Here is a 14,716-nt window from a genome sequence, read left to right on the forward strand (position 1 = left end):
GTGTGGTCTAGCTTTTTCTCAGCTGCTCACCTTTTCTTCTTCTTCTTCTTCTTCTTTAATCTCTTCCCATCTCTCGCCTCAATTACACGATCTTGCCTTATAATTCTGTTGCGCTCATCCGAATCGAAAACAGATTTGTTCGCCGTTTCCGCTCATAAAACATACGCTGTGGTGCACTTGTTGCTTCTTAACAAAACATTTCCCTTATAATGATTATTAACACTTTCTCTTTCCCTTCATTGTCTGTTTTGAATTTATCTTGTATCCTTTTGTGTTTTTATCTATATTATGTTATCATTCACGGTATTGCTGAAATATGTAGCTATCTTTAAGCTTAAAGCAAGCTTTTTATTATATATATAAGCTCAAACTCAACTCATCTCAAAAGATTCCCTCCTTGACTATAGCCCTCTTCCAGAGCATAGCCCTCTTGGACCCCTCCCTAACCATCTGCATGGAGCATTTTCGTCGGGATGCTGATTTCTACGTCATAACGACGGTATCTTGGATACGAGGAGACGGACCGTAAACCCTTTAAGACAGTGCTGTCATCAGAAAAAAAAGTTGTTGGGTGCGGGGGGGGGGGGGGGAGAGAATATTGAAAATAGTATTACGATCTTGAGGTTGTCTTGAAGCTGTCGCAATTCCATCTCACATGGTGGTTTCGGTATAATGGGCCAATGACTGTGTCACGGAAGCCCAATCCCTCTCTACGATACCCACCCCCTCTCTCTCTCTCCGCCCTGTATCTTTCTCATCTCTTTTCTCTCTCCCCCGTTGCTTCCCAGAACGCATCCCCTCTCTTTCTTTCCCCTTTGAGCTCAGAGCTTCATGTTTCTTACGTTTGAGGTGGGAGTAATCCATATTTTATTTGCCCAATTTCAACCTCGAAATTATGAACAGACACCCCTCGTGAATTTTAAGGAAGACACAATAAGCCGAAATAATCACACAATTCAAAGCAAAGGATTTCCAAAACCAGCTGGTATATATATATATATGTATATATATATATATATGTTTATTTATATATACATATATCATGTTTGAATACTCCTTTGTCCACATCACACGCGTAAAGGATAAACATCATTGTGGGTACTTCACGTAAATATTCGTTTGCACCAATGCTAGTTCCACCGAATGTATAAATGGATACCGTTCACGCTGGAGACAATGCTAAAAAACAAAAAACAAAAATAAAAAAACAAAAAACAAAAAACCCTGACGGAAAAATCGGGGGAACCGAATAGCGACATCAATGCACTTAGTCCACATTGCAAAATACCCATTTCAGACTCGTGTTTGGTGCCATTATCAATACGAACACTTCTGTAGCTGATAGCGTAATCGAGTCTACATGCTTTAGCAGCGTCTAATCTCTCCTACAACTGTTCCTGTTTTGAGTACTACTGGGAAAAAAAAAATATCGTACGTTATGACATAATAGATAATCAAACATTGCCCTTTATACACGATCCTATTTTTCGCAGTTTTATCTTTCCATGGGTTTTGTCATAATCACCATCTAATCAGTGTCCTTTAAAAACTACATTGCAACATATCATTATGTAAAATCATCATACAAAGCTGCCGTTTATCATCTCGCGAGGAATCGTACTCCCGTTTGTACTGATACATCATACGTAGAAAATGAGAGGAAAGAAAAACTAAAACATTTTGTTCCGAGAAGCGCGCGAAGTAGATAACCCACTCTCGTGATTGATATATACATGTATTACTTTCGAATAAATACTAGAAATACGTTTGCCTCGAGAGTGAACCACTATTTACATTTCTATACGTACAGATTACATCTGCTGGTCGTCAGTACTTGACCCAATCACTAAATAACTGCTGAAAATGATGACGCTAATAACATTTTGGTATTAGCAAGCAACTATATAGACGAGGCCATGTCCTACTCTAGGGGGCGTTCCATAAAAATGGTACTTAAATTTACCATTGTGCATTAATACTCACATTGTTGATTAGTAACATAATTTTATGTTTTCATTTCATGACGTTTCAAGCACCTCAAAATTAAAGTGTTACGGTTTCGGTATTCTGCTAGCTATCGCTTCATTAAAAAGTTGAGTGACTAGTCGAAATAATTTGAACATAATGCAATGCTACGTTCGGTAAAAAAAAAGTGATTTTCACTGCGCGATACTGACTTTACGAAGTTCATGTAGATTAACGAATATGAACACTTTCTGTCGGAAAATAGGACCAATTAACGCGCCTCTTTCATACGCGAATGAACGAGTGTCTTTCCAACGTTTGTTTATGATTATGTAAAAGCACACTGAATTACGATTATGTCATCGAGAAATTTACATACAAGGAGGCATATATCGTACGCTTTATCAGCGTTCCTGACAAGTCGTGACGAAATGTCAATAGCACACAGAATGGAAACGAGCTTAATAGACCTAATCATGGATAAAAATGAATGACAACGGTCGTAACAATATCATTCTAATCTAAAGCAGCAGTTATATTTGTATAAAGGAACGATTATTTCACACGAATCGAGTAATAATTCACCAGTTGATATCATACGGAATACAAACAAACAGTCTCAGGAAATAGAAGAACAAAAGCAAACCGGAAAAAAAAAAGGTGACACACAAAATAAGTAATCATGGTAAAAAATGGGCAAACGATCATAAGTAAAATTATACAGTACGTAAAAGAGGTTATCCACGGAGAAATCAAATCACATAGGAAGCATTACTTTTCGACAAGAAACACGAACTTTAACCCTCACTGTCTTTCCATAGTCTTACGCTCATTAGACACACTCATGTCGCCTTGTTCTTCATACACGCAGACCAGACGCGCTATTCTAACCTCTACGAAGCTTCACGTAATAATAGGAGCGAGGACGGAATATACATTGAATAAAGCTTATCCGTGTATACGTTATACCGCAATCTTTTTTTTTTTCATCTTTAACTCACATGAGTTCTACACTAAAAATTCACAGAAAATTGCTAAATGTCAATTCATATATTTACAATGTCAATATCAAATAGCATACAAGAAGGAGCGGCCGGCATAAAAATGTGTCGTCTGCTCCATGGGCCACATGATAAAAACAGTATCAGGTGTGAATCGCAATGTTCTTTTTAGTTTCCATAGCAACCCGATGATTATGAAGCAATCGCATTTTTACATGAACTCACTGTAACGCACGATACTGAATATCCGTGTCCGATTACCTCACGTTTTTCACGCGTGGGCTACAAGCTATTCACAAAAACATCGTATTATCATTTATATACGTACCGACGTCAGTACGGTTATATTGTACACAGTTTGGTCGACAATGCCGTAATAAGTGTATGCAATCGTACACGTTTCCATTTTTCATCATTTCATAAGGCTAACAAAAATATTGTTCTACGCATTTACTGAACAGTTAGTTGATCACGCACCGTAAGCTTCAGAATATTACGAGTAGAAGAATTCATTCCCACATTCTACAGTAAATGTCACATGAAACTGAAACAATACTAATTAGCCATATAATATACTGCTAGAAGGAATATGCTACTGTCACAATGTACACTGCGCTGTTCACAGCATAAAGTGATAGTAAACTTGACATTTCCAAACCCCTTCCTCATAAACTTGTCAGCTCTTCAAAGAGCCGTAAAAAGGGAAAACAATGCAACTACACTATTATGAAACTTCATATACCCTGAAAGTTTCAGCCCCAAAGTCGAGAAGGTCTGGTTATAACTCTTACGTTGACTTAAGCCCGCCGCACACTATGCGACTTTCGGTCATACGACTGACAGACTTTGGATCCGAAATAAATCACAATAGCCTCAGAATGAACACGCTCGTTTATTTCAGATCCAAAGTCGCTTAGTCGTGCGACCGAAAGTTGTATAGTGTGCGGCGGGCTTTATAGGCTCACTTGATCGATTGGATATCCAAGTTCATGCATTGTTCTTAGCGTTGGCTCCACTAGCCGTCTATTACATGCAATGACTTCACTTACTATGATACAACTCTATATGGTAAGATACTGTGACTTCGTTCATCGTCAAAACAGTTTGATTATTCCTGAACACAACCGCACCCACCTCTGAGACAGTCAAACCAGAATCCTTCAAAAGAGATGCCGTCAACTATGAAGATATCATTGTTCACAAAGTGTATCGGTGACAACGCTGAGACGGACAGTACAACTATCCATGAGATTTCTCTTTCACCTGAAGTGCTCTTGTAGGCCTGCAGTCTGGAAGGCACCTAGTCCTGGGGATTCCTCAGGGCCTTGTTAACGCTGAACACTATACGCCCGTGCTGATGAACTCGTGAGCGCCATGCCTCCTATTTGCTTCCATGTGAAACAACTGACGTTGTACCTTGTTCTTGCTACTCGCCAAATTAATTAGCTAGCGATGAATACTCGTACTAGTACTACCCAAGATGCAACGCGAGTATGTCCTCGGCATCAGTGCTACACAAAATGTCGTATATACATGATCATGATCGTAAATATCCACTCAACAACCCAAAAGATAGCAATCAGAACAGAAACATAACAAACGAAAAAAATATAAATGTATATATAATTACATTTTCTTCATACTTGGGATGTAAACGGATATCAGCACAACATTATAATGATTTACAAAGGACAACAAATATCGTACAAAAATTTGGAATACAACGTAGCGCCTCCTGCACAATTATCGAAGAACTGAATAGTATTGTGTTTTTCTCTATGTCTGAGTCCATAAAGAACTGCACGTGCACTATAATAGAAATAATGCAAACCAGCGTAGGACAATACACAGTCCGACCAATATATAGAAGATTAAGGTCTAGTACACTTATGGCGAATATACAACACATTACAGTGGTCAAACAAGTCAATGGTCTTTTTTTTTTCTTTTTTACTATAGAAGGAAATTATCACTGAAAAAAGAGGAAAAAATCACTATCTTCACACATACATTCACTTCCTCGAAAGAACATTCAATCACCTCTCTATATGCAGCATTCTTAATTTCGACAGTTGTGGTGTCCAGTTTAGTTTACATGCAGACGAGAGTCATCTATAACTTCACCTGCCTTACATGAATTTTATACATCATTTCAGGTTTGGTTTTGTGTTTTTTCTCTCTTTGTCACCTGAAAAAGTGTCTAATGCTCTACATTTAATAAATCACGTCAGAAGAAAGTTGATATATCCCAATTAAGGGAAGAGCATAATTATACCTCCCACGATGTGTGAATAAAACTTATCTATGATGGGTAAAAAAAAAGTGTGAACGCAGTATCTAAATATTGTCTTACTCAATTCCTTCACAGTGCGCGATTCAGTGTAAACACACGTCACGATGTGTGAATGGAACGTATCTATGGTGGGTTAAAAAAAAAGTGTGAACGCAGTACATGTATCTAAATATTGTCTCACGACTCAATTCCGTCACACTGCAGATTCAGTGTAAAAACCATTTCAGCTATACACTCAGTGTAGCGCTCTCCTTCAACACATGCGTTCCGTAGACACACGTTGCAAAGTGTGGCCATACACAGTTTCTGACAGTGTTAACACACTACGCCAGTCTTGCGCTCAGTTTTACGTTGGTAGTTTGGGCATCATTAGCAGACACTCGCACTTTTCCATCTCATAAAGCAGTTCAGCTCTTTATCTAGAATCTACACTCACAAAGCACTGGCTTCACTTGAGGGGAATGCTACAATGCACAGACTGAGCTGAAGACCCTTTATTAATGTAGAAAAACCATATGCACAGTGCTGATATCGGTCACTATGTAGCATTAATACAATTAATAATGCATTCTAATTGTATTCTATTACAAATTGTAGATGTTATAAAATCTTTGCAATTGATTTAATGCTGATACGTGAAATTCGTCACTCCTCGTCACTATTTCGAGGTAATCTACCCAAACGGACATATCAATTTGCTCTTTTTCTTACAAGTTTCTAGACCGCATAAAAAACACATAAATGACACTCCCAAAGATGTAGGGCTTACTCTTGTGTAAACTACAGTTGGTACTAAAAATGGTAATAATAAAAAACAATAAAAATGAAAATTGAAGTGTGCATGTTCACAGACTGTATGCGTCCATCTAGGGCGCTCTGCACCCATCATACATAACCTAATGATACCAACACACCTATCAAATATTCACGGATAAGCTGATAGCAGTACTTCAGTATTTCATTTCGTCGGCAAAGTATGAATTACCATCACATATAAACATCCTAACCTATACACGCGTCGTTATGAAAATGTTGCAAGTACACAAGTAGATAATTTCTCGATTTGGTATTCAAATTAATGGCTTTTAAAACTCAGTGTCCCATTAACAAAGTGAAGACTAACCCATTGAAGTTGCTATAGTCAAGTTTAACAGTCTAACCTGTGCAGGTAGCTTTTTCTATAACCCAGGGAACCCCCCCCCCCCCCCCCCAGGGTAGCTCCTTACTTACCCACGCGGGGCAGCATCTCCAGTCTTAGCACCTTTCTGTACGTAGAGTGCCCTGCGATTATTCGGTCTATTACCTTACCGTGGGTATAACAATGCGATGTTGAAGGACGTATGCGCATTATCAGACAGGATTCGAACACGGATTCTTCCCAACAGGAGCCCTGAGCATTATCCACTAAACTACATAGTTCTTTTACGCCTCGGGAAAAAAAAAAACAAACAACCCAACAACAACCGAACAAAATCTAAACAAAACATACCCCAAAGAACAAAAACAAAAACCTCGGACAAGCGTTCTGCTACCCTTAAGGGAATCTTTTGTAATGGAAGCATGCGTAATATTTGAATAGGCCTACGTGATGAATAACATGGCTTTAGTCACTTGTGAGCCGTGCAGTGTAATAACAAAGGTGTCAGGACCCGGTGATTTGTTGAAATTTGATAACTAACCCTGTTTGCACAGACCATTACCTACTATCATCGCGTTTAACAAAATACACAATCTCTGGAAAAAAAAAAATCACTTGTCGGTGTGCGTTCATTTTAAGTCTAGTGTAAGATTGAATCAAACGATTTCAAATAGTCAATGGAAGAGCCCTGTCACGTTTATTTCATAAAATGCCACTTGCTCACATCGTGTGCTGATTGCATTTTGTGCACATCAAAGTATCAGTCATACAAGAGAATTGTTTACTTCATGTGCCCAAGGGTGTTCATAATCACGAACGTAGCTTTCCTTCTAAACATTCTACCGACCTAATTCTACGCTGACATCGTGTTTCTATCAATCTTAAGTCGGGCTTCTAAAATATCACTTTCTATCACGTTCTTTGTCAGCGCCTCATCCCTACAACAGTGTAAATATAAAGCTATTCTTATACCGTAGGAAGCATTTTTTCTCTCTTTATTTAGACACACAAAAAAAGTAACGGCGTTTTCTCAAGCTGTATGTAGTTTGAGCGTCAGTCCCACGCATGTCAAACTACGTGAGTTAATGTGCTGCATGCAGCCAGTATAGTCGGCTCGCGAGCAAGAACGTCGTGGCGTTGCCGATTTAATGACGTCAAACGGTGATCTCCTGGTATTTCAGATCGCAGATCCCGTTTTGGCCCTTCAGTTCCCCTTTCAACCAGTACGTCGTTTGTTTGCCTTTGCCCTGTATAGATAGAAAGACGTGTCGGGGGAGCAACGGCATAATCGTTATGAGCCCGAATACATGCTTCGCCAGCAATTTGCACAGGCTTCAGTGGTGCCATTTAATCTATGCCAGTGCATGCGTTAACAATAATGGCGAAATTCACATGGGGAAAGAAAAATACAGAATCATAACAATCGAAAAATTCCCGTGTGCCTAGAAGGTAATTGAGTCTGCCTTTTGTGTCTAATTGTTCACCAGTCAATTCCACTCAATAGCTGTGATGCGAAACTACGTGCACAAAGGAGTACTTATATCTCGCGGGAACAAAACAACTCCAGAATAGAAATAATGATGAAAGCTGCAGTAAGAATATATTCTTCATCCTGGCATAGAATTATGTCCATAATAATACTGGAGAAACACGAAACAACAACAGGCATAGACAGGAAGCTGTTGCTCTTATCTCTATGCCCTGTTGAGTAATTCCTGTTATATAATTTGTTAGTTCTCTATAACTCTGTTCTTAAAGTGCAAGTTTTTATTTGCAATCAAGATAAACTTTAGGAGCTTTACATTTTAATGCAATGTTCGAAGACTGATTTCGCAAATTAATTTCATCTCTGGGAAAATTGACGCTTATATAGGTATACATTATAATCATGTACATTCAAGGCAAAAATTTGTCATGTATTTCAATCAATACGCTAAAGTGACATATCATAATTATAAAAAGGAATGGTATACAAATATTTACCTTCATTTCTACTTCTCCTCTTAGCTCCAGGACAAATGTTCCAAATAGGTCAAGAATCTTCTTCGTGTGCTCGCTTATGTGGATTTTCATAGCTGTTAAATACACAGACAAATATGAAAAAGAAATAAGTTGACCATACGAAAATGACACCTTTTTGTATGCCGTGTAGGCGCACCTTAAAGAAATTAATAGATGTTCATTCAGGGATAGTCAATAGGCCATTACACTGTATAATAGGTGAAGGATAGGCTTCGTGTTTATAACCAAACAACTGGAACGAGACTAGACATTTCCGTCAAGTAATTTCGCAGACGGAGGGGGTCGGGTTCTGTGGAATAAACACGCAGTCTTGTAGAAGACACGTGGATTCTACAAAATATATAGGCTAAACTAATTTTTTATATTGCATTTCAACGAGTTATCCTACTTTTAACAAAGCTCTGCTGAACAATTTTATGAATAATTTGCAGCTCTCTCAGATATCCTTATGACATTTTAATTTTCAGTAGAACCTTATGACGATATTTTGGCAATGGCATTTTTGGCAAATTTTGAGAAGGAACGGTCTGACGTTTCCCCGCAGATCATTGTAAAATTACAATCGTTCTCTCTCTTTCCCTCTCTCTCTCTTTCACACACACACACATACACACACACACCCACACTTATACATTCACATGCACAAACACATTCACACGCGGAAATCAAAACAACAAAAAGAAAAGTATGCAACAAATGCCTTTTCCATTGTGGGGGGGGGGGGGGGTCTTGCACGCATACAAGACGTAATGCATGGAAATGCATGAAAATTCAAAACCATCTTAGCGGCTCGTCTCACATCAGCTAGTCTGTTGACACGGGCGTTTATCGGTCTACATACCTGATATTATCTGACAATCTTTGCATACATTATTCTAGCGACCTTGAGGGCTGACGTGAAAATGGATGGAAACAAAGTAATATCCTTCAAATAGCTACGTCCTAGTCTGTTTCAAGTTGTATCCTTTTCCTTCTCGGGTTTCATTGATGTTGTTTCTTTTTAAGCAGAAGTTTATGTTCCCCATCAGCCCACATTAAGACGATGATGTCGAGGAGAGATGTTAAACACTTCCATGATTAAGCGAACGCACAAGAGAACTCATGGGCGTACATCATCCGTTCGTAGTTTGCTGTTATTCCTCTTACAGAAATCAAACGGAAGCCACACGCACACACACAAAAAAAAAAACAACAACTATTCCCATTCTAAAAAAAGAAGAAGAAATAGATAAGTGGATTGTGCCGCCAAATTACAGGTCCCAAAGGATACACCCCAGAACTGCGTGATATCTATGAGTGATGACTTTGTGACACGAAACAACGATACATGACATTCGCATTAAAATGTCTGCGCTGCTTGCACGTTCTGTCACGCAAAGTGCTTGACTATACTAGGGATTGAGTTAGACAGTAGGCCAAGTAAGGAAACATGAATTATTTGAACAACATATTCCGGCACCAAGGGTTAATTTCCTACGTGAGCGACATGTTGCAACCACATTCTAGAGCCTGTGTCTAAAGAGAATTTTTCCGCTGACTAATACTGAACATCATATCTGATAGATTACCATTATCAACTCCTGTAATGCAGTGCCTAATTTCCCGTGGGTCTCGACGCTTGTGACGTGGGATAGGTTAACGAATGCGATAGCACAGTTTAAAAGGTTCCTTGCACACACAGAGAAAAAGTGGGAGCTTTATAAATAGATCTCGGTAGCTCTCTTCCTCCCAGACTGTGCTTTTAGCCCACCTCTGAAAAGAGCCCTTCTTATTGATTTTTTCCCTCTCTTTTCATCCGCCCAGGCGATTTCCCCGTCTTTCTACAGATGTAGCCAAATGGACCATTTTAACCTAATAACAGCACCATCGCTGTCGAAACGGGAGTGGGGGATGTGTCTTGGGAACTCCGCGGCTTGGACGCCAAATTTTGCACTCTACGCACAGACAATACCCGAGACCCCCCCCCCCCCCCTTCCATAACCCAGCACTGGTAAGTTTTGAAGGGGCCCACGTCCATCAGAAAAGCATGAGTTATTATAGATATCACTATTTTGATCACGTGCCTCGGCTATCAGTCAAAATATTGGGCTGGGATTTCGGTTTACACCCAGCAGATCTGTGATTGAGTTACCATCATTTAGATCGGATCTTTGTGCAAATACGAACAATTGCGACGGTTGCGGTTTGACTGACATGCCAATTCCACAGTTAACATCCAGAAAAAAAAAATGCCATGAACATAATCTCGTCAGACTGGCAGGCAGAATTTTGTCAAATTTGATTTACGCTTCATTGTCTGCGTTGTCTCGCAGACATGGTGACGTACACGAGTCTTGTATTTTAATTTGGCGTTCAGTCGGCAACGAAATGAAATGATATCAAGTTGAGCTGAATATGACTTGAACTGAATATATAACAAAACAAAGGCCAATCTTCCGCCCAACTTTTCTTGCAATCACTTATGACGTAGGTATGTCACATTAGGATGCAAACATACACATGTACTTTAAACATCTCTCTCTCCCCCCTCTCCCCACACACACCCACGAATACACGCACAAACACACACACATGCACACACATATTATGTTTACATACAAACATATATACAAACACACAGATAAACGTACTATATTCAGAGATGACATTTCACAGGATAAAATGATAATCTGAAAAAAAAAATAGCCTCAGATAAGTCATGACATTTCATATCCGACATATCAATAATAAACAGGACCCCAGGATCGATCATAGTTTCAGAAGGAAAAGGTGGAAGCAGGGGCGACATTAACCATCACATTAGGCGACAGTGGTCTTCAAGGCAGCACACCAGCGGACACTGGGGGTGGTGGACATTGGCACTGACAGTGGATATAGTGACCGGCACTGGCGTAACAATATCGATTGAACGTGATGGCGGGAAATGTCATAAGTGACAGATGTGATATATTTTTCGGGTCTGGTGAATTTTTTGTCTCCCCTAGCTGTTTTGAAATTTATTTTCGAAGAAGAAGATTCTATCATGATGGAAAGGCGAATGTCGTCTGTTATTCAGTGAATCCAGGTGGTGTAAAAGGCGGGAAGAAACATAACAAGAGCATCACGATGAAGATATTTGTGCCATTTGCTCTATTGAGGGGTTACCTTCTCCATTTGACTCCATTCTGGATGCCGTGTTGACAGTGTCGCCGAACAGACAGTATCGGGGCATCTTGAGTCCCACCACACCGGCTACCACTGGCCCTGGAGGGGGTAACAAACATGATGATGATGATGAATATTGTCATTTATAAGAAGGCTATATAGTACATAGTACCAACTACGTACCCACACACGCACAAAAATATTCCCTCATACACATAGGCGACACAATATCAAAGCTCATATCAGAGACAAAATCAGCAAGAATTTTAAGGGACGGTCTAGTTTCGGTTGAGATGGAGGATTCAGATTTTAACTTTTTTTGCGAGATAAGTAGAAACCACTTAGCCTATGAAATATTAAAGAGCATCCAGTTCTAAAATGAATTCAAACTTTATTTGATGAAAATCGGCTTTGAAATGGCTTAGATATACAAAAAAGCAAACAAAATAAAACAAAGTGGTCCAAATAAAAGGTGGGTCCCACCTTCTATTAGGCCCTCTTTGTTTTTGGATATCTCGGTCAATTCAAAAGCAATTTTCATCAAATAAGCTTTGAATTCCTCTTAGAATTGTATGCTCTTTCCTATTTCATAGGAGGTTTCTCATTATCTCACAAAACAGTTGGAAACCTTAAGCCCCGTCTCAACCAAAACTATACCATCCCTTAAAACTGCTTTTCAAGATTGAAAAAGGTTGATGTCCGTTCCCCCTTCAACCCCTCCCCGCATTCTCCCTGAAACGGATAATAGAGAGAATGTGCTTGTACCATTATCACGAAGAGGGGTTGATGTCACATTCTTTCTACTCACTCAACGTTGCCACACCCTCTTTTTTTCCCCCATTGCCTTACGTCACAAAAGCAATGCTCTCTGTTGTGACGATCACATTGCCAGAGCGAACCATTAAAATCGGACAGGCAGGAGCAATCTTTCAAGACGAAGTAACAGGCGAAGTGAAGTACGCTCTAATAGGCGAGCCACAAGACACGAATCTCATTAAAAATGGAAGGTGACAAAATGGAAATGTGATTAGGGATATCGTGGGGAAGGGCTGACAGACAACATAATGTCAGTCTGCACTTCTCGGGGTATCAACTTCTCACTCTTTCGAACAGATATTTTCCGTCACTTGGAATTTACTGTTGATACCATCATCCCATGAATTGATTCGCCTGGTTATCATCTTGAGCTATTTTCTTCTCTTTTAATTTTCATATTATAGTTTGAAGACTTTCTCTGGCTTGCCAGCATTTTGCCGCAAACAAGATAGCATTAGCATAACATAATTGAAATTTTACCCCCAAAAAATCCCAACACGAAAAGTAATGAACAGAATTATATACTAGTGCAACCTAACACGAGTCAAATTTGTGGAGCCAATATCCGACAGGAGTGCATTGAGTTACCAAGCCAACGCTCTAGCGGTGAGTTACCTATACACAACAGCCACGATAGTCTGCACACGAGCAATCTAAGAAAAAAAAAAGTGAAGACGCGCACTATGTGAAACTTAGCGGGAATGCCTCGGGACAAATCTACGGCAGGAAATTTGCTTTCATCCGAGTGTGCGATGGTGAGAAATCCACACCATACAGAAGTCCCGAGAGGGAGAGCGGAAACAAGGGGGCAAACCACCGCAATGCCGTCACGTGGACAGAAAATGGTGGACAGCTTTATCATTAAAGTCTGTAGTGTTTGTGTTCGAACAAGCACACAGATGAATTAGGAGGTTTTCCACATCATCTCCTTCGAAAATGTCACAAAAAAGCACCCCATCTCAAATCAAAATTCAACCTCAAAGAGAATGTGGAGTCACCTTAATAACAAAGAGGAGGATAATGGTTACTGTGAAGAATCGCGTAACCACGTACAGAAAACAGTAATTGCGATGTTGGAACTATCTCATATCTCTCATTTCAAGAAACAGGCACATCCTTGGTCATTTCGCCTGTAAACAGAGAAGAGAATTGAACATTGCATACTTTGTAATGTGCATACACACATACTCATACACAAACACACATACACACACACACACAGCTATCATGATACAGGTATACATATCTGATTCAATTTGACTCAAATCTGAAAAAGATATATTATATAATGCACTCCACAAGATAACAGAGTACGAATTACGAAATCATCATAGATGCTCCTGCGGAATGGTCAATTACTATTTTCAACGTTGTCACTCTTACAATCTTTTCATTAAAAGTTAAATTCAACACTCAAAATGTTAACTCTGGCACTCAAAATGTTGAACTACATTTCAGAAATGGTAAATTCAACATTTTTAGTGTTATATTTAACAGTTACAAAAAAAAAGTTGGACGAGTGACAACATTTAAAATATTGATAGACCATTTCATTTTGTTGAGTGTGGGTAGACCTATACCTGTATGTACGCCGATTCGCAGCCGAAGCCTCTCGTCGGGTCTGTGCCTTATTCTGAACGTGGTGATTTCGTTCAGGAGGGCCAGGGACATGCGAGCGATCTCGCGCGCGTGGAAGTCTCCGTTCCGGATGGGCAGGCCCGATACCACCATGTACGCATCCCCGATGGTCTCCACCTAGAGAAGAGAGAATGACCGTCGACTATCAAGTTTCCAGGAAAAGGGGGATATAGACAGTAGTTGTAGTAGTAGAATTAGTAGTAGTAGAAGTAGTAGTAGTAGTAGTAGTAGTAGTAGTAGTAGAAGTAGTAGTAGTAGTAGTAGTAGTAGTAGTAGTAGTAGTAATAGTAGTAGTATAGTAGTAGTAGTAGTAGTAGTAGTAGTAGTAATAGTAGTAGTACTACTACTACTACTACTACTACTACTAGTAGTAGTAGTAGTAGTAGTAGTAGAAGTAGTAGTAGTAGAAGTAGTAGTAGTAGTAGTATAGTAGTAGTAATAGTAGTAGTAGTAGTAATAGTAGTAGTATAGTAGTAGTAGTAGTAGTAGTAGTAATAGTAGTAGTAGTACTACTACTACTACTAGTAGCAGTAGTAGTAGTAGTAGAAGTAGTAGTAATAGTAGTAGTAGTAGTAGTAGTAGTAGTAGTAGTAGTAGTAATAGTAGTAGTAGTAGTAGTAGTACTACTACTACTAGTAGTAGTAGTAGTAGTAGTAGTAGAAGTAGTAGTAGTAGTAGTATAGTAGTAGTAGTAGTAGT

At 39.3% G+C, this 14,716-nt stretch overlaps 1 protein-coding gene across 3 annotated transcripts in view; it reads right to left on the reverse strand.

The window, feature by feature from the left end:
• Positions 1–6,511: 6,511 nt before the first annotated feature.
• Positions 6,512–14,716, reverse strand: part of LOC139725213 (atrial natriuretic peptide receptor 1-like) — a 457,948-nt gene continuing 449,743 nt past the window's right edge. For all 3 annotated transcript variants that reach the window (XM_071636319.1, XM_071636314.1, XM_071636307.1), the window contains exons 18-21: positions 13,960–14,134; positions 11,564–11,662; positions 8,381–8,472; positions 6,512–7,644 (exon numbers count right to left, since the gene is read on the reverse strand). In XM_071636319.1, coding sequence (XP_071492420.1) covers positions 7,552–7,644; positions 8,381–8,472; positions 11,564–11,662; positions 13,960–14,134 — 459 coding nt within the window. In that variant the 3' untranslated portion in view covers positions 6,512–7,551. The remainder of the gene's footprint in view (positions 7,645–8,380; positions 8,473–11,563; positions 11,663–13,959; positions 14,135–14,716) is intronic.

This window comes from Diadema antillarum, unplaced genomic scaffold (assembly GCF_040938485.1).
Source record: "Diadema antillarum isolate AM-2024a unplaced genomic scaffold, OU_Dant_1.0 scf00000016, whole genome shotgun sequence".
Lineage (NCBI taxonomy): Eukaryota > Metazoa > Echinodermata > Echinoidea > Diadematoida > Diadematidae > Diadema > Diadema antillarum.